Here is a 26,493-nt window from a genome sequence, read left to right on the forward strand (position 1 = left end):
TCGGCAGACGTGACGTGCTTGGGCGGCGCCGGCGGGGCAAGGCGTCTGGGTGGCGCCGTCAGGGCGAGACGCTTGGGTGGCGCCGTCAGGGCGAGACGCTTGGGTGGCGCCGTCAGGGCGAGACGCTTGGGTGGCGCCGTCAGGGCGAGACGCTTGGGTGGCGCCGTCAGGGCGAGACGCTTGGGGATGGCTTCCAAGCCCTGTGGGATAGCAGACGCCCCTCTCCTCCTCCTCCGTTTGCGAGGTCTCTGCGGTGCTGCAGCCTCTCTGATCCCCACTGGCGGTTCAATAGGGAGAGTGGGCATCTCTGGAACAACAGCAGGCTGCTCGGGGACGGCCTCCGGGACGACAGCGGGCTGCTCGGGAAAGGCCTCCGGGACGACAGCGGGCTGCTCAGGGACGGCCTCCGGGACTTGGGGGACAGTTGGCTCCCGCTTCCTCCTCCTCCGCCGTGTCTGATGGCGAGGTGGTGGCGCCAAGCTTTCCGCCTCTGGAACCGCTGCAGGTTCTCCGAGGTCCACTGGGACCGCTGTAGTTTGCCTCACTGGAGGGTTCTCTCGTCGTTCCAGAAAGTCAACGAATCTCCAGAACGTCAAGCGCTCCAGCCCTGTCATTGTCCACACATCAATTAAACAGAATTAAACAGGTTCTTAAGGGCCATCTCACCCAGCCCCAGCCCCTCTGCAGCGGAGCTGAATTCTAGGGCAAAGTCTCTCACATTCGTCCCCTTCTGTCGAAGGGAACTCAAGGCGGTGAACCTAATAATGCGTTCATAATGCGGGCAGGAAATAGGAGAGACTGGTGGCTGGTGTGAATCCTTCCGCTGAATCCTCATCTTGGCTGGTTCGTTCTGTCACGGAATGGGTACAACAGGAAGCGAGGATTCATGTGCGTGAAAGGAATTTATTTAATAAACAAAACAAACTTACAAACAAACAAAACAACCCCGTGGGGGGAAAACAGGAGATAACTCAGGCAGGCATCAAGAAGAACACGAGGGAACATAGACAACGAACCAGCACAGGACTGCAAACACAGGGAGACTAAATAGGGAACAAACAAAGGAGCATAACGAGGCAGGCAGGTGAGGGACATTAAACAATAACGAGATAACAAGATGGGCGGGGTTTGACAATTGACAGGAGAGCACATGGCACAAGGAAATAACATGACAGCCATGTGCTCACAACAGACCAGACTAACACAAACACATGACAAACCGGGAGTGTCACAGCTCTGTCACTATACCAAGAGAAAACCCACACAAGCGTGACAGAACTGTGACAGTGAGTTGCCTGAATGACTATAGTCGACTGTAAGGAAGGCCTGTATAACCGGCTGGTTTCAGGTTCTCATGACCCTAAAATTTATATTTCAAATTGTGTAATGAACCTTGAACAACAGTGGAATGAACTGGTTTCATAAAATTCTTCAGAAAGTATCATGACATGCATTAAGGAGCCAACCAAGAAATATAGAAGCAAAACATGGTTCTCTGAGTAAATGTAAAAGTGGTTCAAATTTAGGTTTCAAGCTTTTTTATCCAAACCAGAAAGATGATTCTCAACTATGTTATGAAAGATATACAGAAGGATTTGATATACCATTTAACTTTATGCAATATGCCAGTAAACATAAACATGGCCATAAATGCCATTCCCCTGCTATGCAATGCATCTATATGTCATTTGCATATTAATGTGTTTTTGATGCAGATGTAGAATTTGTTTCCCTATTCACTTGTTGTGTTTCCAAAATGCCTGATATGCCATGATGTAAGTCCCGGTGTCCTCTACAGAGGTCATGTATGAAATCGATGCCCTGTTTCATAACATAAAGTCATATTCTGATTTGAAACCCCATAACATTTCCCTGAAATGCTGATTTCTGAAAAAAAAAAAAAGTGAAAATTAGTCAGATTTAAAGGTGCCCTAGAATGTTTTTTTTTATTATTTTATAATGTTTCCTGGGTTACCCTTATAATGTTAGTATGTTCCCTTTCGAGGGAACTCCAACTGCGTCGAATGACACTTTGGGGGAAACGCCCCTCAGCGTAGCGCCTCTGAAGTATGAATGAAACTGAGCCGATCTCTGATTGGTGCAACGTCATGACGTGATGTGTGACGGCACATAGGCGGAAGCTATAAAGGCAGCCGGCACACATAAGATGTCAGCTTTCTGTTCTTCAGCAAGCGCTCTATGTCAAACTGTCAGTCTTATTTGGTGTTGTTTGTCCCATAAGAATTGTCCTAAATTATTGCAATATGGAATCTAGTGGCTCGGATCTCGCGTTTGCCGAGGCAGCGTGTAGATTACGGGTCTACTCAGCAATAAAGATTCTGTGACTGAGATCTCGCGTTTGCCGAGGCAGCGCGTAGATTAAAGGTCTGCATTGCAATTCAGAATCTAGTGGCTCGGATCTCGTGTTTGCCGAGGCAGCGTGTAGACGGGTCTACTTTTGCAATAAAGATTCTGTGACTGGGATCGCGCGTTTGCCGAGGCAGCGCGTAGATTTAAGGTGTGCATTGCAATACAGAATCTATAGTGGCTCGGATCTCGCGTTTGCCGAGGCAGCGTGTAGATTACGAGTCTACTTTGCAATTAGATTCTGTGACTGGGATCTCGCGTTTGCCGAGGCAGCGAGTAGATTTAAGGTCTGCATTGCAATAAAGAATCTAGTGACTCGGATCTCGCGTTTGTTGAGGCAGCGCGTAGATTCGGTCTACTCTGCAATAAAGATTCTGTGACTGGGATCTCGCGTTTGCCGAGGCAGCGCGTAGATTTAAGGTCTGCATTGCAATAAAGAATCTATAGTGACTCGGATCTCGCGTTTGTTGAGGCAGCGCGTAGATTCGGTCTACTCTGCAATAAAGATTCTGTGTGGGTGCGAGGCATGCACAGATCAGCTCCTGAGGGCGCTGGCTGTGTTCATTGAGAAATATCTCGACGCACACACAGCCGTGTGTTCGGGTGTTTCAGCCTCGCGCGAGTCGCGCCCATTGACTTTCTTCTCGAGAGATGAAAGCCAAATATATTGTGAATGACTCGAATCTCGCCGTTGCCGAGGCAGCGCGTAGATTGCGAGTCTACAATAATAGGGACACACAGGGAAATAATACTGTTTTGTGCGAGGCATTCACAATCAGCTCCTGAGGGTGCTGGCAGTGTTCATTGAGAAATATCTCGACGCATAGGCCTACAAAATTAACCATGCGCTGTCGGATGTTTCAGCCTCACACCTGTTGACTTTCTTCTCGAGGGATGAAAGCCAAATATATTGTTACCGCTCGATTCTCGCGTTTGCCGAGGCAGCGTGTAGATTACGAGACTGTAATAATATTAAAACAGTATTTTTTGGTGAAAGAGTACCGCTTCTAGAGCCCCTCCTCAAGGAGCTTGGGGGCATAGACGGCACTCTCAGGCGAAGCCTCAGCCTAAACAGTGCGACCTGAGGGTCGTCCTGCAGGGTTTGAAGGCTTCCTCAAAGAGGTCCTAGCCAGCCTAGGTTCTCTGCGGGCGGCCCCACCCGTGGTGGAGCGACCGAGGTCGTCTCCTTCGCGGAGCCCGCAGGAAATCGATGTTGCTCTCCCGCCGTTAAACACGCTTCGGGACACATCGGTATCCAGCGAACGCAGGCTGCACTGTCCGCCCCACAGGCTTGCGGTCAGGCAGCATTCGCGTCTGCCCATCGAGAATCGTTTTCGGTTCAGCCCTGCCGGGAATCCGCTTCAGGGGGCCGAGAACGAATCCCGATTAATACCCGAAGCCAGGCTCGAGAGCCTGGTTCCCTTGGTAAAATATTTCGATGCATGGAAAAATATGGCGAATATTTCTCCTTGGGCCCTGCGCACCATTCAAAATGGGTACAGGCTGCAGTTCAGTTCCCGCCCACCCAGATTCAACGGGGTGGTCTGGACTGTAGTCGACCCAGTGCAGGGTCGGGTATTGGAACAGGAAGTAAACTCCCTGCTGGCAAAGGAGGCTATAGATCGTATTCCTCCACCGGACAGGGAGTCCGGGTTTTACAGCCGCTACTTCATAGTTCCCAAGAAGGATGGGGGGTTGCGTCCAATAATAGACCTCAGGCACCTGAACCGTTCTCTGAGGAGATTCAGGTTCAAGATGCTCACTATTCCCATTATCGTGAGTCAAATTCAGTCCGAGGATTGGTTTGTCACGATAGATCTAAAGGACGCATACTTCCACATATCCATCCTTCCATCTCACAGGAAGTTCCTGAGGTTTGCTTTCGGGGGCGAAGCGTACCAATATCGGGTTCTTCCGTTCGGCCTAGCTCTCTCCCCTCGCACATTTACCAAATGTATGGATGCAGCTCTGGCACCGCTGAGGCTTCAGGGCATCAGGGTGCTCAATTATATCGACGACTGGCTGATTTTAGCACAGTCACAGGAGCTGGCGGTTCGGCATCGAGATGTCGTCCTCGCCCACATCCAGAGCCTGGGGTTGAGACTCAACACGAAAAAGAGCGTGTTGACACCAGCCCAGAGAACCACGTTCCTGGGAGTGGTGTGGGACTCGGTCACGATGCGGGCACAATTGTCTCCCGCGCGGATCGAGTCCATCCTGACCACAGTGTCCGGGATGAGGCTAGGCCAAGCCATCACTGTAAAGCACTTCCAGAGAGTGTTGGGGCTCATGGCGGCAGCGTCCAGTGTCATTCCATTTGGCCTGCTGCACATGAGGGCCCTTCAGTGGTGGTTAAAAACCAAGGGGTTCTCCCCGAGGGGAAACCCGTTCCGCATGATCAGGGTTACGCGCAGATGCCTTCGTTCCCTATCTATGTGGAAGAAAGCTTGGTTTCTGTCCCAAGGGCCGGTGTTGGGAGCGTCATGTCGCCGGAGAACCGTTTCGACAGATGCCTCCCTCACGGGCTGGGGCGCGGTCATGGACGGCCGCTTTACGTCAGGCCTATGGCAGGACCATCATGCCTCCTGGCACATAAACTGCCTGGAGATGTTGGCGGTGTTCCGAGCCCTGAGGGGCTTCCTGCCGGACCTCAAAGGTCATCATGTCCTTGTGAGGTCAGACAACATGTCGGTAGTGGCCTATATAAACCATCAGGGGGGTCTGAGGTCTCGCCCTCTATGCAGACTGGCGCATCAGATCCTCCTGTGGTCCCAGGGGAAACTGTTGTCTCTAAGAGCAACATACATCCCGGGGAGTCAAAATCAGGGAGCAGACATCCTGTCGAGACAGGGGCTGAGGCCCGGGGAATGGAGACTAGTGTTGTCACGATACCAAAATTATTGTTTCGATACCGATACCAAGTCAAGAATTGCGATTTCGATACTTTTTCGATACTTTTCCTGAAAAGGGAGAAACACTCTCAAATATCATTGCTGTGCTTTATTTTAAAACTGGGACAACATTCCAATCATAACACACTAATAAATGAACATTTGAACAGCAGATAGGCTATAATAACCATTTGAACAAAATATGAAATATGAAAAATATAAAAAATAAATTAGAGCAATGACATTCAAGGTAAATAAATAAATAAATTTAGCAGCATTATCTCAGTTATCATAAGAAACATAAGATTTTATCAATATCAATGCCACTGACGATTCTGCTTATCGATCCGATTCTTTAACGATTCTCTTATCGATTCATGATAGCATTGTGTGGAAAAAGTAGTCATATGCTTTTTCGGGGGGAAAAAACAAGTGTTTTTATTTGTTTTATGTAATTTATGTAATAAATGAAACCTTATTACAAAGTGTTAACGATTAGTTATACACCGATTCAGACAGATCAGTTGTTTTAACCATTCATTAAAACGAATCGGTTCAAATGAGTCATTAGTTCGCGAATTGGACGTGTCATTATCGGACGTGTGCGCGTTGTGTGATTATCCCGGCGGTTACATCCCACTGTCATCACAGAAAACATTTCATGACTGGATAGTTTTTTTCGTTTATTTAAAGTGTGGTTTATGTCAGCTGAATGTGCGGAACGATTCAGAGAAGATAAGGCAACGTATTTTACCACAATTTACACCCAGCGGTAATTCAAAAAAAAAAAAAAAAAAAACTCCGAATGCTCCACATGAAACTTTAGTCTCCCGACCTTACCATCGTGTCGAATTATTTTGATTAATATGTGCGAGGGAGAGAGAGAGAGCAAGACAGCGCTTAGTTTTGAGACGGTGAAGCCTTGTTTATACTTTCGCCTGGCTCCGCAGAGAGAGAGAGAGTGCGCGCGCGCGACCGGGGCTCGCTCACTCTCTCTCTCTCTCTCTCTCTCTCTCTCTCTCTCTCTCTCTCTGCTCGTTCAGTTCACGCGCCATGTCACACGCGCATGAGGAGAAAAACACAGACGTCCATAGGGAGGCACTGGAAGCGTGCGTTGCACACACCAACATGCAATACTCTCTTAAAAATCTGGAACGCGGTCATTCTTAGAAGTATCGATACTAATAAATTTAGGTATCGTGAAGTTTTTAATTTCCGAGTATCGCGATACTTTTGAAGTATCGGTGCACCGTGCAACACTAATGGAGACTCCACCCCGAGGTGGTGGAGTCAATATCTCAGAGGTTCGGCCCAGTGGAAGTGGACTTGTTTGCGTCTCGAGAGACGACCCACTGTCCACTGTGGTTTTCCCTCACCCATCCAGCCCCGCTGGGGTTGGATGCCATGGTGCAGACGTGGCCGAGGCTACGTCTGTACGCATTTCCCCCGATCGCTCTGCTCCCGGGAGTTCTAGAGAGAGTCCGTCGCGACGGGATCAGTCTACTGTTGGTAGCCCCGTTGTGGCCGGCCCGAGTATGGTTCTCCGACATAATTTTGCTCCTGGACGGCCCTCCATGGGAGATTCCCATCAGGAGGGACCTGCTGACACAGGCAGAGGGCTCAATATTTCACCCTCGGCCCGAGTTATGGAAACTGTGGGTCTGGCCCCTGAGGGGGCACAGTACCTAGAGGCCGGCCTATCAGCTGGAGTAGTGGAGACCATACTCAGCTCTAGAGCTCCATCCACGAGGAAATTGTACGGCTTAAAGTGGAACGTCTTCACCGTTTGGTGTAGGGAGCGTGAGGTGGACCCAGTTAACTGCCCAGTGGCTTCAGTGCTGGAGTTCCTCCAAGATCGCTTCTCCACTGGTCTTACCCCGTCCACACTCAAGGTGTACGTGGCTGCCATTGCGGCTTTCCACGCTCCTCTGAGTGATGGGCCTCTGGGGAGACACCAATTGGTCGTACGTTTCCTCCGTGGGGCTTGGAGGATGAGACCTGCGGCTCGTACCAGGGTTCCCACTTGGGACCTGGCAGTGGTTCTCGAAGGGCTGGCCGAGGCCCCCTTCGAGCCGCTGGAGTCGGCTGAGGCCAAGAACCATTCATTGAAGGTGGTCTTTTTGTTGGCCATTACTTCTCTGAGGAGGGTAGGAGATCTCCAGGCGCTCTCCATATCTAACGAGTGCCTGGAGTTTGCTCCAGGCAACATTAAGGCCATTCTTCACCCTAGGCCCGGCTATTTGCCTAAGGTGCCGTCCAGTGCGGCACGGTCTACGGTTCTGCAGGCTTTTCATCCTCCACCTCACGTGACGGCAGATGAAGAGAGACTTCACATGCTCTGCCCTGTCAGAGCACTACATTCAGAGGTCCTCTTCATGGCGGAAGTCGGACCAGTTGCTGGTGTGTTTCGGGTCGCCCAAGAAGGGGCTTCCCGCTTCAAAACAGACCATCAGCAACTGGATTGTCCATGCGATTTCCACGGCCTACCAGGTGCGCGGTTTGCCTTCACCTCTGGCCGTGAGGGCTCATTCTACCAGAGGCATGGCGTCCTCTAGAGCCCTTCTCGCGGGGGCCCCCATCCAGGAGGTCTGCGATGCAGCGGGATGGGCTACCCCTCATACCTTTATTAGGTTTTACAGTCTGGACATTCCGTCGACACCCGGCTCTCTTGTGCTCTCGTCCTAAGTGTGCCTGTGAGCAGCTTCACACTAGGGCAGGCAGGGCACGTTGTGGCGTAGTGGGTACTCATTCCCCCAAAGTGTCATTCGACGCAGTTGGAGTTCCCTCGAAAGGGAACGTCCTCGGGTTACGACTGTAACCCTTGTTCCCTGAGAAGGGAACGAGAACTGCGTCCCTTGGCCACGCCTTCCCCTGCCTGGGAGCGCTTGCTTCATCACAGAAGCTGACATCTTATGTGTGCCGGCTGCCTTTATAGCTTCCGCCTATGTGCCGTCACACATCACGTCATGACGTTGCACCAATCAGAGATCGGCTCAGTTTCATTCATACTTCAGAGGCGCTACGCTGAGGGGCGTTTCCCCCAAAGTGTCATTCGACGCAGTTCTCGTTCCCTTCTCAGGGAACAAGGGTTACAGTCGTAACCCGAGGACGTTTTTTAGATAAAAAATAATCATAATTTAGAAATAAATGGCATTTTTCCTAGCCTGCTTTTAGCCTCTGATTTGAACGCTGTTTGAAGGGGCGTGTCTGCTGTGGGATTCAGTGTAACCGCGGCCACTGCTGTGATTGGCTGACATGCTTGCATATGAAATAGCAACGCATTACATGTGAAACTCTCTCCCGAATACTTTTACTACTGCTATTATACGTTTTTACTATAACAGCTATCGAGATTAACGAATTGTGAGATGTTTTTAAAGTATTTAGATCTATTCCCATCACATAAAATGTTGCCGTGATGAGCCTTGAGCAGATGACTGTGTTGATCGCGAGAATGAAGATCTAATCATTGCAAAGCAGTTTCTGCACTCTCTCTGCTTTCACCAATGCAAACACGATGATGTAAATACAGTAAGAGCTTCGTTGTGCAGTAACGTGCGTCATTGATTTCATAACGAGTTTGGCAAGTGTCCAGATAAACTCGCGCTGTGTGGAAAGATTGTTCTTTGATCGCTTTCTGTATATAATTTGTTCACAAATTAAATACGATTATTTTCATCCTACTAAAAGAAACGATGTGAAGCTGATATTTTAGTCACTGGCTTGACTTACTGATGCATAAACAGTATTGAACGATTTTGAGAGAAAGATTACCTGTCTGAACTTGAACAATTACTCATCAGAAAGTGTTGCTTGGTAGCTCGATCCGAGGCCAGCTCTGTATTGGCCCAAGTTGAGGAAACACTCGGTGAAATGTTTGGAAATTTCCAGAGAAAATAAAATTAACCCATTGTTTCTTCAGAGGCTCAGATGAAGGAACTAAAAAATACTTTTGTGTTCATGTGTACATCCACACTGAGCAACTGCCATGCGTCGGCTGCGCAGTTCCGCCTGGCATTGAGGGCTGGCATTATGCAAATATTTGGAGGCGTACATATTAATGATCCCGACTATTGCGTCACAGTCGGTTTTGTGTGGAGAACCGACCGTTTTTCAGGGGTGTTTTTCATAAACGTGAATTAAATGAGAACGCGAAAACAGTCCAGTTTGAGATTCACTCTATGTCATGTCCATGCACTGAACTCTTGTTATTTGACTATACCAAGGTAAATTCAATTTTGAACTATAGGCAGGGCTCGACATAAGCAATGGCCCGATGGCCCGGGGCCAGTAAAAGAGTATGTCGGGCTAGTTGATTGGCCAGTCACTGGCCCGCGCGGGCCAGTGAATGGCCATCAGCAAAACAAACAGCAAACGTCATATACAGTGGCGCGAAGAGTGTCAATGTTACTTCAGGTTATAATAACGTGTTAAAATGTCAAAAGAACTACGAGGCTGATACGAGAAAGAGGGCATTCATAGGGCTGGGCGGTAAATCGAGTTTGTACAATATATCGATTTTTTTTAAACGATATGGAATGAGGCAATATAGGCTACTGTTTATATCGATACAGTAGTTTGATACGAGCACATCTGAAAAATAGCGGAGTACGCAGTGTGAGCTCCTGCAGTGAAAAAACATAGTACAATTTGTCCTAAACATGACACAAGCTTATATTAAGCACTTCAAAATAACTGGTAAGATATAGTTAACAAGTTTAAAGCAGCTTGCCCTGTCAGATGCTCTGACAGATACTGTTGCTGACTGACAGATAAATACTTGCGCTGTTTAATGCGTTTGAGACGTGGTGCTTTCCTCAGTGCTTAACTTACATTTTACAGGTATATTCTCCATCTGTAAATGTTAGAAAGTCAAACAAATATGTCCATTTCACTGTCAGGAGAGGACGAGCTTCTGCAAGTGAATCTCCGCTAAAATTAAAGCTTCCGTGAACGAGCGCTGCCGCGAGCACGCGCGCCTAACAGACGGGCACAATAGATGAGTAGCGCAATAATTCTGACTAAAATATACATCTTGCTAAAATATTTGTTGTTGGAGACAATAAATGTGCCATATGTGGAGTTTTAAACCTACAAGTAGGCCTATGTTTTTATGAAAGTGAGCATTATAACTGGGTAATCAAATGCAGGCTAATATAATTAGTTGTGCTTTTGTTTTTATTTTCATTTTTAGTTTAGCCTTAGTCATTTTAAAAACAAAAGCATTATTTTTGTTTTTAGATTGTAATGTTAGAATGTAATGTGATTTTAACCACCTTTTTGCATGTAATATATTGCATAGCCTACATTACATTCACTATATTTGTTTCCATATCATTCAATATCAACATGGTTTGGATATCATTAAGCAGGATGTGAAATATATATATTTTTTAAATAAATACAGATTTTCTTTATCCAAATAGAAAAACGTAGAAAGTACCGAGATATATATCGTATATCGCCATTTAACCAAAAAATACCGAGATATGATTTTTTGGCCATATCGCCCAGTCCTAATTCCTAGTGTCATGGAAAACGCAGTACACCTGGGTGGAGAAAGGCGATGAGGGCATGTACTGTTTCGTTTGCCGGAAATTTACAACAAAAGCCGACCAAAATGCAAAATGCATAACCGGCCTGCCGAGTGCTATCTAAAAATAGTGTAATCAAATTCCCCCCTAAACTTCTGCCTAGCCCCCCTAAAAATGTGTGATTAAGTGTAAGCTACACAAATTTGTGTTCGCTTCAGTCTTGTTATAATCAGATTCAGCGCGTTCTTCATTTTTTCTTCATTGACAGTTTTTTAGGTCATAAATGTTAAACGTATGACAAAAATAATCAGGCAAACTAATATACTTTTGTCTAATTTCGCCATTTTGAAGTGAAAATATAGCCTATGTAACTCATCACTCATGTAATGTAATAATTAGTTTACTGTCATTGTGAGGGGACAAGAAAAATGAATCCTAATGTATACAATAAATACAGTTTAATGGAAAAGTGCTTTTGATTCTATTTCTTTCAGGGCCAGTAAAAATATAGAAGGGGCCAGCAAAACTCTGATCTACTGGCCCTGGGGGCCAGTGGGGATTTTTTTTTATGTTGAGCCCTGCTATAGGTCACCTTTAAATGATAATTACAAAATATCATCATATTTTCTGTACATTTGGTCATTCAGTCATTTTTAAAGACCAAGGAGAGGGAGTTGTCGAGGTGAAACCTCCAAACATTTGGTATCTTTGCAAACCCTGAATGTGCTCTTTACAGGACTTAAAACTGGCATGTAGGCTATGTTGCCAGAGAAATTCGCTAAAATAAAATGTCCTCTACAGAGGCCAGACGTCTCTCGGGGGGATGGGAACAATTTAAACTTTGATTCTTTGTGATCTTTCCTTCTTTTTTCCATCTCATCTAATATCTGCATGTGTAAATGTGAAGGGTTTCCTGAATGTAGATAAATACATTTTAAATAAAACCTTTTTAGTAAAACCTTTGCACCTAACGTACGCATTCAGAGCAGTCAGCCTTTTCGCAAGGTTTACATAAAGCTCATGAAATCACACATGCCTATCCCTGATTCATGTTGACAACTGGTTACTAAGTTACTCTGATCCTGGTGTATTGCTTAACTGGGAAAATTCCTCCTAAAACTCATTCACTCTTGAAGGTTGAGTTCAGCTTACATGTGAAACAATCTCTTGAAAAAAGCCATTGACAAAAGATGCATTTAATTCATTCAGTGATTTGATGAATATGGAGAAGATAGAGCCAAAAGAAAACAAAATTATGAACAAGCTCTTGCCTGCCCAGTTCTTATCAGCTATACATCTGTTCAAACAATGTCAACTTATGACAGTGAACTTTGTATTAGAAGAAATAGACTGAACTGCCATGCAGGGAACAGAACTTGGATAACCAAAATATCATTAAAATATGATTTTCTTCAACACCACTTATATTCATAAGTGCTTGCTTACATCTCCAAACTAACAGATTGGTACTGAGCAACATCTCAGCTGAATATCTAAATTTCCCTTCATGCGTTTGGATTCGCTTGCATTTCTACCACCACAAAACCTATAGGTGGTTAAAATGTGCTGCTTTCATATTCAAAAATTTGTTCTAGTGCGCTGTCATTAAAGACTGAAACACGGGGCTTTATTACAATGGCCTTGTACACAAGCAACAATCATCCCATTAAAAACTGAGCTACACTCTATATACAAACAGCTTTCTACAGCACACAATGGAAAATATCCATTTAAAGATGCCAAAAGACAAGTGTCATAATATTTTTAAAAACTGCTGCAAACCTGCTGGTGGGCACAGCGTGGGGTTCCAAAACAATAAAATGAAAAACAACAGCCACATTTGGAGATTAGCGTAGGTGAGCCTATGCATGTCACAAAAAAAATTATGTTTTGTTAAGTTTATGACTGGAATGATTATTATCTTGCTTGTGCGATAATGTGGCTTATCATAACAAAGCACAATGGCCAACAAGGAGCATCAAAATATCAACATTGACTAGACAGCTCAAAAAGATTAAACAATATCCTGATATGAAATAGGCTACTGGGAATATCAAAACGTACAAACAATATATCTCTGATTCATAGTTGCACAAAAATTATAAAACTACTGGGTTTCGATTCAAATTTCAAGAATCGATTCGATTCCGATTCTCAAGATCTTGAATCGGTTATCATTATTCGATTCGATTCGATCCGATCTGATCCGATTTTCGAGATTTAGATAAGTGTTTTTGTTTTTTCCAGCTGTTACCTGAAGTACAGGACTGTAGTTATGCAACATATTGATACTATTAGGCTATTATAGACATTTAACTGCTTGTTTTGAACTTCATGCATGTGTATTGAATGTTAAACAAGTTCATAATGATAACAAACAAGACTGTTTATCGTGGTGATGTGTAGCCTACAGAGTGTTCGCACAGACAGTGAATGAGAGAGATCGGCAGAGCGCGTGCGATTACCTGCGTCTGTCTTTGAAGTCATATGTATTGGTGTAAAAGGTTGCCGTGTCAAAGGAAAGCGAAATATTTGTCGTATCATCCTTTTAACGTTCACGTCACGGGTATTTACCATAAATGCGCGTCAGCAGCAGCGCTGGGTCAGCATTCCACAGCGCGAGGAAGCCGTGGGGAAATAAAATCAGCGAGTCACGCATTGAATCAATGCCATTTTGGTCTCTAATAAGTGAAGCATCAGCTTCAGCGTTATGCGACGCATTGCTGCTCAGCTGAGCCTTGAAAAGTGGAACTCAAAGTTAAAAATAATGAACACCTTGTTTCATTAAATCTCTTTTAATGAATCAGCTTTTTTGAACGTGTTCGTTGAATGAACGAATGACTCACTCAAAGCCCGTTGTTGTAACAGTGTGCGCGCTGAGTGAAAGCCTTTCAATGCGCATATCAGGGATCTCCAGTCGCGGCAAGTTAAAGTTCACGGGGAAAATGTAAGCCTATTATTAAATCGATCCTCTGAGTTACGGATCGATCTTTAGAAATTAATATGAAAATCGATTCAGAATTGGTGAATCGATTTTTTCAACACAGCCCTACCTGCTACTACTCTAAAGAACTAACAAAGTAGTTTCCCACTGTCATATTCATGTCATTTTCACTGTGCTGTATGTATTTAGTGTTACTACCTTGTCTTTATTTGAAAAAAATATGATTCCCAGTGGGCACAAACTTGCCAGATTACCGAGTGCCCTGTTGGTTACAGCGTTTACTTCCTTTTTTATTCATTATTTTTTGTAACAACAATTTATGTATTTGTGAAAAATGCTGTAATAGGATTATTACAGAATCAAGAAGTTATATCGGCTTTATATCGGCCACTGGTTCTTCTAAGTATTAAACTGATGGAAACCAACTCATTGCGATACACGCACGTGCACAGAAAGCCGCCTCTCAGACAGTGTGCGATACCGAATTCAGTTCTCTTTCGCGGCTTACACTCGAACAGTCAAATACACACACAGTTATGTCAAAATTCCAAACTTTTGTAGCTTTATTATGAATCAATGTATATTTAATTCATGTGAAGACTATGCAGTGTGTTTTAGTTTTACATTTCCCTGAAAAACTTAAAGCACTGTTGATTTCCTTTGTATCTTTGTTTTATTGTATCTGTCCTATTGTTTGTAAGTTGCCTCATTGTTCTTATTTTAAATAAAATATACATTAAAATAACTAAAATAACTAATCGTCCACCTCTAGTTTCAGGTGTTTTTGATTACCTGGATGTTCTTGATATTACGTTTTCAGGTTGACACCATATAGCGATTACACAGCAACACTTTAAAACCACTCAAAACACCTTAGAAACTGCATAGCAACAGCCTGGCATCATGTAACATGTTCCGAACATGTAAAAGAAAAGAAAAACATCATAATGTAATGTAACATAAATCTGACTCCCTGATCTCAATTTTTGGATGACACACTGCAGATTTTAGATCAAGTCGGGCTATATTATGCATGCAATGGAAACTGATTGCAGATTGTGAAGTGTTATGCATTAAAGCTTATGTTATGGTTTCAGATGACTGCAGTTGTAAATTACAGGAATTACAGTAAAGTATCAGACCACTAATTTGAGAGGTACAGTTGAACATTGAAGCCTAATGATGCAGAACCACCTACTACCTGAGTTATGGCAAAACATTAATCAAGTAAAGAGGGATTTGACAGTTCTCCCAAACAAACACATCCTCCACTGGATGTCTTTATAAAAAAAAAAGAGGATACTAAACTCAGAATGGCTAAACAAAGAAGGTTACAGTCACAGTCTCACACAGAAGTGAAAGTGTAAAACAATTAGCCCGTACAGTCTGAATGTGCCGACTGTTGGGGGTTTATCCAGCGGTTAAAATGGGATGTATTTTTGAGAGGCAAAACAGCTGGGCTTTATTCATTAACTCTATAACATTAAGTGATGGCGTATAGTGTGTTTGTTTCTCCTTTGTTATGTCATAAAGAACCACTTACACAGTAAACAGCATTGGCGTACTGTAATTATTAAAATTGCGATGAAACAGAAGTAGTTACAGATCTTTTCCACCATATCGTGCCGTAAGCCCAAAAGTAGCGGATTATCGAAAAAGAAAAATTGTAGGGGGCGGAGACTTGCTTCTGTGCATCGGCTGTTGATTGGATTGTGGGATGTGGGTGTTGCACTCAAAAGTGGAGGCAGATGAACACGGGCCTGCGCACTAAATGACAGGTGAAGTCCTGCTGCAAACGTCACCAGAGAGAAGTTAGCCGTTTCACCGGAAGATCTAGTTATTATGACATTTTGATCATAAATGATGAGGTCAACAAAAATTTTTTAAGTGAAATATACATGGATGAATCATATTTCTTAATCAGATATTCAGAGAATTTTTGATAGGGTAAAAAGATACGGTAAATTTTAATTTCAAGCCAACTTTATTGTTTCTAATAACACTGATTAATCAAAATATTATTATTGGCATCCTTCTACACTTTGGTCCACAATTTTCAAGCACAATAAACGTGAACTCAATAAGTGTTTTGTGTACACTTAGCTGGTTCTTAATTATCTCATTCTGACTCTCAGAAATATGAAGTTTGTGTAATGGCACTTCACCAAATCTGTTTGTTTATCTAATGTTTTGTTCAATTTTCATCTGTATTTTTTACAGATTGTTGATCCAACTGTGACTAGTGACAACTAAAACTAGTACTAGTAGTTAAACTAGTAACGTTCAAAAACTTCAAATAGAAATCACAATAATAAAATTAAAAATGTTACTAGTAACAACTGGGAACTCGTGACAAGTCCACAAGTATTAATGGAACTGATACTGGTAAGTAAGTGGTAATTACTTGAAAAGGTAACAACAACAACAACTGGAATACATCTCACCACAGAATGGAACCGGTGATATCAACAAACTCTATATATATATATTTTTTTCATACTAACAATAGCTAGTAGGTATTAACAATAGGATAGTAGCTTGTAGGACAGAATTAGTACTAGTATGTACTGAATAAGTCCTAGTGACTATTAAATAGATAGGCTACTAATAATTATTGGAATAAGTAGGCTAATAGTATCTAAATCTAAAATAAAATAAACACTAGCCAGTTTTAAGGAATAAATGTTCAAACGGTTTGCCATTGACCCCCTGGTCACACGTGACATCATAACAATACCACTATCTTAATAAAAAATGACATCATCATCACGCAACACGAGTCGAGATAACATCTCCACACTTCAGTTCCTGGACATCCCCAGATGATGATGATTATAATAATCATAACAATACATTCAACACTAATTAATGAACACAATTACCAGTTTCATTTAAGCAGGCCTCACAACAGCAAGCTGCGAGAGAATATGCACACAAAAAAACGTATAGTTACATCACAATGAATGAGCGAAGATATATCAACAAAAGCGTTGATACAAATGGGATAAAGTTGACAGAAATATTCAGATATGAAGTCAAGCGACGTTTCTGCCGCTCTGAATGGCCTCAGCACAAAAACCAACCAGACCACTTCAGATGACAATACACGAGTGCTTTCTCCACGGTCATCTGTCAAAACCCTCATAACTTGGGTATTAGACTATAACATAAACAGTGTAATAACTCGGGCGTCTCCTTACCTGACTCGCTTTGTGCAGCTGCTTCTTAAACCCCGCCACCGACATCCTTAAATAAAATGAAACACGAAGAGAGATGACAAGAAAATCTTCAGGGGGCAAAAGATGGGGATCCAATACTCCAAAAAAATCACAAATTTGAATATATTTTGAACGCTTTCGGTCTATTTCACCGCCGCTGGAAGATGGACCTGCATTTCGCGGTGGGGTTTTTCTCCTCACTAACAAGTGCTGGTCGGTTATGTTTGTTTCGAGGATTGTGATTGGCGGAGAGGCGTATACGTCACGGCAGCATCTCGGAGAACCCCTTTACTAACCAAAACACTATATCAGGGTTTGACAGAAATAGGAGGAACCTTCAGCCGCTCGAACATCCATCCAGGAAATATGCGGCGACTCAACAAACCATTCTTTGTAGGCACTGATATATAATCCAGACTAATGCAAATATCAGCAATTGTGTAAGGAGCACAGAGAGTGTGTGTGAAACTGAGTAGTGACTCCCAGTCCCAACGCTGGTCCTGGCATACCAGCACTGCAAATTTTAGATGTCTCCCTCCCCAATCAAACACATCTTATTCAGCTCATCAGCCTAAGATACGAGAGAAATAAAAAAAAAGTGCGGTGGGGTTACTCCAGGACCACTGCGGGAGCCACTGATTTATTGAATTAGAGTACCGGTACCCGCAGAGCATTAACAGCGATCCGCTGCCCCCTAGTGGCACTTCATGAACCCTGCCGAGAGAACACTACTGTGTGAAGAAGTCTAGTGGGATGCAATGAGGCCACTAGTGAAAATCAGTCGTGACTCGTGTCGTGATATAGCCTAATGAAAAGATATTGGTAACACTTTACAATAAGGTTAATTGGTTAACTACCTTAGTTAACATGAACTTACAATGAACATTGTCTAATATTAATTTCAGCACTTACTAATGCATTATTAAAATCAGAAGTTGTATTTGTTAACATTAGTTAATGCACTGTGAACTAACATGAACAAACAATGAACAGCTGTATTTTTATTAACTAACAAAGATGACTAAATACTGTAACAAATGTATTGCTTATTGTTAGTTAATACATTTACTAATGTTAACTAATAAACCTTGCTGTAAAGTGTAACCAAGATATTCAATTCTGAATTAGACTTTTGAATACACTTACTAGCTTCCCTTTGAATTTTCGTTTCTGTTGAATTTCTGAATTAGTTCAGACATTGTTGTTTTAATGTTGCAGTGTTTCACTGTTTTGACATTGGAAACGTCTGTTGCATTGGGGTACCATTTGAATGTTGAGGTAAATTTAGATGCTTGATGTGAATGTGCTGAGTGCTGCATGGATGACGACTGTTTTCATCATTGATAATAGCCCAATGTTTCTTGAGCAGCAAATCAGCCTATAGAGCATACCTGTCAACATTTGGTTTTCAAATTCCGGGAGATTTCTCCGGCGGGGGGGGGGTCGTTACAATGTACAACTTGTAACGACTGGAAATAAGGTGTGGCCCCTTTAAGAGCCTTTGCGCTCCCTGTTGAACTGTCGGCAGTCTGTAGGCTATTGTATGTGCGCGTCGAACACCCCATGTATGCGGGTAATTTCTGTTTGATGCTAATTTTTATCTTATTTTGTTTATTAAGTAACGATGTGGACGGTAGAACGTGTGACAGACAGTTAGGCTACACGAGTTCGATTTGGGAATAAAGTGCGAGTTGTGAGATGTCAATCGCCTCCGTGTGTCTGTCTGGCCTCTGCATGCAATAACTTCAGTTGTGAGCTATCCCTAATCTTCCTGAAGCAACGCGTTACAAACTGTACTTCAGTTTCATTGCGGGGACACCACCTTCACCTGCCATCATGTCTATCGGCTCGCTTTCGGGTTAAACTTTCCGCGACTGCGCAACTGGGTTATAGGTTGCCAGGTTGAGGTGACAAACGGGTTGAAATTGTAAATGGTCTGTGGATTGTGTGAATATAATGCATTTAATACAATCTGGCAACTGGTCAACATTAGCAAACATATTGGTCCGATTATTCATAAAGGAGTTTGGGCCATGCAAATTACGGGAGTTTCCCGGGAAAAATAACAAACCGGGAGGGGTCCGGGAGATAGGGCTAAAAAACGGGAGAAACCCGGGAAAAACGGGAGTGTTGACAGGTATGCTATAGAGTGAGTTCTGAATGATCACGTGACACTGAAGACTGGAGTAGCCTAATGATGCTGAAAATTCAGCGTTGACGTCACAGAAATAATTTACATTTTAAAATATATTCAAATAGATAACCGTTATGCATAGCCTATTAACTTTTGGCGCTCTAGATGTTAATAAACCAAACTGCATGCGCCTTGCGGAAGAACATTGTAGCCAGAGCTACTTCTCTCTCTCAGGTAGGCCTACTGGCCTACTCATTAGACAAAAACACGGGTTGGAATATATTTTGAACAAAAATAGTTGCATAGTGTACGGTACCTTTAAATTTGTAATGATATTTCACAATAGTAGTGTTTTTACTGTACTTTTGTATCAAATAGGCTAAATGCAGCCTTGGTCAGCGTAAGAGACTTCTTTCAAAAACATTTTTAAAAAATCTTAGGCTATAGGTCTACAGTCAAACCAAAAAATATTCAGACACCAGATAGGCCTATAATGTTTTATATATATTTTAATAGTGGGTGCAGGACACTATAGTTAATTTATGTAAGTAAGGATAGCAAAATAAAGTAAACTGTTTATTATACCCAAAAATTATTCATACGTGGACTACCAGTAAAATTTCTAAAAATTATTCAGACACTTTGACCTGACCATGTTTTGCTTAAGTGTTTTTTCTTTAATTGCTAATTTGCGCCACAGACTGAACAAATTAAGCATTCCTTGGTAATTGGTTGACCTAAATTGGTATTATCTAATTGTGTACTTCAATTAAACAGCTGACAGCTATTCAACCTAATTCATTTGTGAGACAGTCTAACAGAAGGATGACCAAAACGAGTGAAATATCAACTGATTTGATAACTCTGAGTTATTGTCATATTTTATTACCATTTTCTAAACTATAGGTATATATATATATATATATATATATATATATATATATATATATATATATATATATATATATATATTATAGAGTATATTTTTTATAGAGTAGGCCTATATATTTAAAAAAGTAGGCCTATCTATCCAATCCATACATCTATCTGAGAATTTGACTTTTTCTAGCCTGTAGCTTCATAAGTTCACCACTAGATGTCGTACATAGTACTACAGTACTACAGAAACATAGTTTCCCTGCTCTTCAGAAATCGGTATTGGTATATATAGGGCATTGAAAAACATAGTCAGTCATTAAAAAGAGTGCACTTTGTTGGTTAAAAATGATCTGCATTGTGAAAAGACCCATGAATGTATGTTGTTTTGGGTTTTTTTTTTTTTAAGAAAGTATAAATTTAAGTGGCATTTAAATGGCAAAAACTAAAAAGTAGGTCACTTTTGACTTGCAATTATAAAACCTGGATTAGGATTTAGGCACCAAAAGAGCGGCGTACAAGAAAAGGGTTGTGCTGTCCCAGGATTTCCCAGGGCTGCATGTCCAGAGGGGTATTGCACAAAAGTAGAATTAAGAAAGCCAGGATAAAAGACCAGTCCCGGCTTGACCTAGTTTAATCAGTGCATCCTGGCTTAATCCGTTGCACGTTTGCTGAGCCAGGATGAGAACGCGCGGATATGTCAAGCCAGGTGTATATAGTTTGGATAAATGCACGTTCACGGCATTCTTTAAAAGATCACGAAATCGATCACAGAATCACCGATCCGAAAATGGACAAAACGCGTGCGGCATACTTTTCGCCTAATGAGCAACAGCTTCTTATGGAAACGTATGAAGAAGTGAAACATATAATATGTAAAAAAGGCAATACAGCTGCTGTAATAAAACAAAGAGAGAATGCATGGCAAACAATAGCGGACCGATTGAATGCGTAAGTAGTCCAAAACCAGTGCTCCACTGAAACCCTCATAATTACAATTCAAGGAGTTACTTGTCATTTTCAAAAATAATTGTATACTTTGCCTTAAATGTGACCAGTGAACATGCATTTAACATGAAGAATAATTGCAAACACTTACCCACTATGTGTATCTATTTAGTTTATTTTATGTCTATTATCTCTTTAATCTTTTTACTCTTATCTATTTGTATGTAGGTTTTGTTTTTAATTGATTTGATGTAATCTATAATCAGATATTTTGCTCTATTTTTATCCATCTAATCTATTTTATCATTTGTATCTATTCCTCTTAAAGAACAAACATGTCTGGCCAAAAAAGGACTTGGCAGCAAGTCAAGATTAAATACAAGAATATTTTGCAGGCTGGTAAGTGACTTGTTTGCGGAGAACATAGGTGACATGTTTGCTGACATTTTATTGTCTGTGCTGATTTTAGCAATAAAAAAAAGTCATATATCTGGTACGGGGGGTGGCCCTCCAACCCAAGACTTCACCCCAGCAGAGGAGCTGGCCCTGGACCTAAATAAAGGGAAGCCAGTGATTGAAGGGATCCAGGGAGGGACATCCACTGACTCTGGCCCAGCAAGGGATACTGGCCTCTTCATACAAAGTACATTATTGCCATACAACTGCACATGGAAAATATTGAAATCCATATATATTTTGTTTTGTAAACTGTGTGACTTTGCCTTATAGTGGCTGGTAGCACCCTTACACTTTTGGAGCCAACAGACTATGATTTGCCGGTGAGTACTCTTTATTAAATCATAGGCTTTGCATGTCCTGTCAAAAAATATCAATACAAGTATTGAAATGGCAGAGGGAAGCCACATCTACAGCAGTGGAGTGCACTTCTGCCGATGATGAGACCGTGTCGCTGGACTCCAGAAGGCTCGAGGTATTTTGTGAAAATAGACACATTTTTTTATAAGTTCATAATAGATAAGAAGTCAGGGAAGTGGTACTAATAGAAAATATTATTTGTTACAGGATCCTGACATTGGGCAACCTGATAAGCAGCCTGGTAACATAGTGCGTATTGCCTAAAGTAAATTTACATTATGCCAAAATTCTGCTATGCTAACTAAAAGGTCTTCACAGAATTCACAAACTGTCAGATATCTCTACACAACCCATCTAAAGAGACAGATCGAGCTGACAGAAGTCAAGATTGATGTGAACAAAAGAAACCTGCAGGACATGGACCTTGAGATGCAAATTAAACACAAGACACTGAGGAAACTAGAACTGGAAATCCAGAAACTAGAAAGAGAAGTAAGTGACTTCAGTTCATACTGTAACCATGACTGTAACACAATGTATTAATCATTATATTTTTTTCTCTCCAAAGCTCCAAGCTGACAAGTGATAACAGAAAAATAATAAAAGAAAAATATTCCAAAACCATTGTGGTCTTGTAACTTTTTTTTATGAATGTCAAGTATACACTTTATATTTATTGATCCAGTGAAGTGGAACTAGAATTTGGGAAGATAACCACAGTGTGTGCTGCTGATTCCAAATAAAATAGTTATATAGCCTGCATTATCCTTTATTAAGGGATGGGCTAAATCAAAACTAAATTAACTGAAATAATTTGCAATGTATTGTTCTCTTACAAGTCTTCCATTTCTGTTATCTGGGAATATGGCAGCATTGTCCCAATTAACATCCAAAGCAACTCTGGGAGCCCTTTCTTTTCTTAGGCTGGCAATATTGTGCAGCACTGTGCAGGCAACAGTCACATCACATGCTCTGTCTGGGGAGACCCTCAGGTGGTGCAGGCACTGAAATCGTGATTTCAGGAGGCCGAAGGTCATTTCAATTCGAGCCCTGGTTTTGGCATGGGCATGGTTGTAAGCTTGCTGTGCTGGGGTTTGGGGGTCTGTAAGGGGAGTCATCAGAAATGTCTCACAGGCATAGCCTTTGTCCCCCAGCAGCACACCAGAGAACTCACCTGCGAATACAAAACATAATTCTTACAAGTACTGTACCCTTGATGTTCAAGGTGCTTAAAAAAAATGGGGTGGCTTACCTAGAGCGAGTCTCTGGTAAATTCTACTTGCCCGAAAGATTCTGGAGTCATGGACTGAGCCAGGCCACTTTGCCTCTAAATTTGTGATAAGGCAGTCAGCATCACAGATCATCTGTAAAAATATATAGCCTATTAAGGTCATTTAATGCACAGAATAATTATGTAGCTGACAGTAACCATAACTCATTCTTACCTGAACATTGACACTGTGGAAGGATTTCCTGTTAACATAATCTCCCTCATGTGCCCCTGAGGGGCGTTGGATACGAAAATGGGTGCAATCCACTGTACCAATTACATTAGGAAAAGCTGTAACACAAAATAATGAGTGTCATACTGTGACTATGCTAATGTAACATTTTGTAGTAATCTGTTATTATTCGTGTAACCTGCAATCTTGTAGAACTCCTCCTTGATGTGGATGAATCTTCTGTGACCAGGGAAGGTGATAAATATGTGCACAAGAGATTTCAATGCCAGACTTACATTTCTTATTGTGCGGCAAATAGTGGCTTTATTGAGGTTTTCTGCATCACCGACAGAATACAGAAACATGCCACTTGCAAAGAATCGCAGTGCTACGCAGACCATCTGTGGGACAATGAGAGCATGGCTCCGTGCTGTCTTGTGCTGTATGTTTGGACCCAGCAGCCTACACAAATATCTGATGCCATCACCTGAGAATCTGTACCTCTCAGTCAGATATTCGTCTGAAAAGGCCAATGGGTCTGCCCTATCTCGGAAGACTCTTTCATGCCTGAATGCTCGTCTGAGTATTAAAACTTCCTCATCAACTACATCATCCAACAAAGGACAAGCCATTGTGAATAGGAAACACACAAATCTTTAGTCTATATATACTACATATTGACCTCGTTACGGACTTAATTGAAACCACATTTGCAACTTCATGAGCCATTTCTTATTATCTCATCAACTGCAAAAAAATTTTTTTCTCATTCAACAGTACATTTCTACTCTATACTTGCATATATAGATATACATAGTCTATATTCTATTTCTCATATTGTATAGTATAGTTATTTTGCACTGTGTTGGCATTCATTGTGGACAGCAAAGTAATAATTGCTCAGGAAAATCTGCTTTCCTCACTGGGTGTATGACAATAAACGCTTTAAATCTCGAATAATATATATATATTCATCAAACCTCTGACAGTGAAATGAACAGCAGTTTTCAATAATAACTAAAATAACAGTACGCATACTTAGATGAATGACAGTATATCTAGTATTTTAATGCAGGACCATGAAGTGACTAAAACACATTAATATTTAGTAGGATTTAGGGAGGAACTAGCCGATAAATCACTAGGATTAATCTTAGCCTGGTTGTTAGCCTGCTCCGGAGCAGGCTAGCTGCAAAGTGTAAATCTCCATAGTAACTTAATGTAGATTAATTTAGCTTCCCTTCATGCAACCAAGTAAGGGCTAAATTCAGCCAGGATAACTGGAAAATCCCAGCTTAATCCCTTATCTTGCTTTTGTGCAATACCCCCCAGGAGTAGGCCTATAGGGTGACTAAACCTATAACATTGCTGTTTTCACCAAGATCCACTGAAAATGAAGAAACTTTTTAAACCAGCCTATAAATAACTGTGAATTCCTTAATTGAGTTTATCTACACTACTACTTGTAGTTATTTTGAAATCATTTTTAAATATGTGTAATAGTTTTGCCATGTGTGTGGGTGAGACAACAATGAATCGTTTTTATTAACAAATCAAAATAAACATGCAGGAGATCATGAGCAAAAAACTATCAAACACAAACCACATTATTAGCGTAAACGAGAACTGATCACAGGCAACAGAACCGCAGGGCTATAATACATGGATTGAACAAAGGAAACCAAACTAGACACAGCTGAAACTAATGGGGAACAAACAAGGACATAATCAGTAAATGCAGGAAAACAGGAACAGAACAAAACCAAATACATAGCCTACTCTTGACAGTATTGTCTTATCTTTGTATTTCCCAGAACGTGTATGTTTATCCCTATGAGAATTTTTACAAGAATGCGTGTGGAGAAAATAAATGGGTTAAAATGTTTCCAAAGCCATTGAAAAAAAAAGAGTATAATGACTCTTTGCAAAAAATGTATGTCATGCTATGAGTATTTATCTATTTATTAAATAATTATAGCTTTAAAAGGATTCATTATTCTTTAGTTAAACCATTGTCACAAAGTGGTTTCATTAAATGTAATCCTTTTGTAAATACTTCTAATTTCCTAGCCCTTTATGGAAGGTGGTGCCATGAATAGTGAGAACAATATCATATTATCTCAAATATATATAATGAGATGATGTTACCATTACATCAATTATGTTTGTTTAGCGATCACACCTTAAAATTATCCACTTTTATATAGGCCCTAGTCCAAACAAACAATTTGGTGTGAATTAGAAAACTTGTGTCCTGTTATGTTTTACTAATGGCCGACCTAAAATGCTATGTCAACTCTTTATCATTTTATCCTTCACTAAGACAGTTAGATCTGTGACTTCACTTCACACTCTATTCTTTTTTCTTTTGTCATAATGCAAAGCTTCCGAAACAATTGTTGGATTGTGAAAGACTGGTAAAAGGAACCTTGCTCAAGCCAAATTTCTTAACTACACAATGGAATATATGAAGATGCTACAAATATGCAGGAGGGTAATACAGTTTGTTTTTTTGTTTATTTGATTTTTTTTAAGTAATAATAATAATTTAGGCTAATAGTTCCCATAACTGTAGAAAACACTGCCAATGAGCAGGTAAAACCGTTCAATTGCCACTTGCATCTCTGACTCAGACAGAATGTGACTGTTACACAACAGAATGTTCCACAACATTAACAAGTTCTGGAAAACATTGGTATCCACCATACGTCATATCCCACATGCTATTGACTGCGAAACTGGATTGACCAATGTAAGGAATGAATAAGTGATAGTTTGGTAACCGTTTCAGCACTTTATAATTTCACGTTTCCAGTGGCCATGCAGAGATCATGTGATATGATCATGATCCACTATGTTACCATCTTACAGCTTTGTTTTGGCACAATAAAAGTTATGGTGCATATTTAATGGCACATAAAAGTGCCAATGCGCCAATAAAGACATTTATAATGTTACAAAAGATTTCTCTGTAATAATAAATGCTCTTCTTCTGAACTTCTGAATGGTTTCCACAAAAATATAAAGCAGCACAACTGTGCATACCACATTGATAATAATAATAATAATAAACATTTCTTAAACAAATCAGCTATTGGAATGATTTCTGAAGGATCATGTGACAATGAAGACTGTAATGATGCTGAAATATATCAAATGTTCTTCACTTGAAAAAAAAATGTTGTTAAGAATTGATCACTAAAAGGTTCTTGTTCTTCATGGCATTACTTGGGAAAACCCTTTATTTCCAAGAGTTTATATTGAAATCAGTGTGATACAGTAGGCCTACTAGTTCTTCGGGCATGAAATCAGAGGGTTTTCTT

At 41.4% G+C, this 26,493-nt stretch overlaps 1 protein-coding gene and 1 long non-coding RNA gene across 3 annotated transcripts in view; both read right to left on the reverse strand.

Annotated features, from left to right (window-relative positions):
- The window catches only part of sh3gl3a (SH3-domain GRB2-like 3a), a 53,105-nt gene extending 35,923 nt beyond the window's left edge, over positions 1–17,182 (reverse strand). The window contains exon 1 of one of the 2 annotated variants that reach the window (XM_056259129.1): positions 16,937–17,182. In XM_056259129.1, coding sequence (XP_056115104.1) covers positions 16,937–16,981 — 45 coding nt within the window. In that variant the 5' untranslated portion in view covers positions 16,982–17,182. The remainder of the gene's footprint in view (positions 1–16,936) is intronic. The other variant, XM_056259130.1, reaches the window with a different exon arrangement.
- Positions 17,183–22,999: 5,817 nt separating this feature from the next.
- LOC130091269 (uncharacterized) lies at positions 23,000–23,594 on the reverse strand. The gene is made up of 3 exons (XR_008807790.1): positions 23,443–23,594; positions 23,174–23,410; positions 23,000–23,092 (listed from the first exon to the last, which is right to left on the reverse strand). It is a non-coding gene; the product is annotated as an uncharacterized LOC130091269 (long non-coding RNA).
- Positions 23,595–26,493: the final 2,899 nt, after the last annotated feature.

Source organism: Rhinichthys klamathensis, unplaced genomic scaffold (assembly GCF_029890125.1).
Source record: "Rhinichthys klamathensis goyatoka isolate OS25496 unplaced genomic scaffold, OSU_Roscu_1.1 h1tg000165l_1, whole genome shotgun sequence".
NCBI classification, from domain to species: domain Eukaryota; kingdom Metazoa; phylum Chordata; class Actinopteri; order Cypriniformes; family Leuciscidae; genus Rhinichthys; species Rhinichthys klamathensis.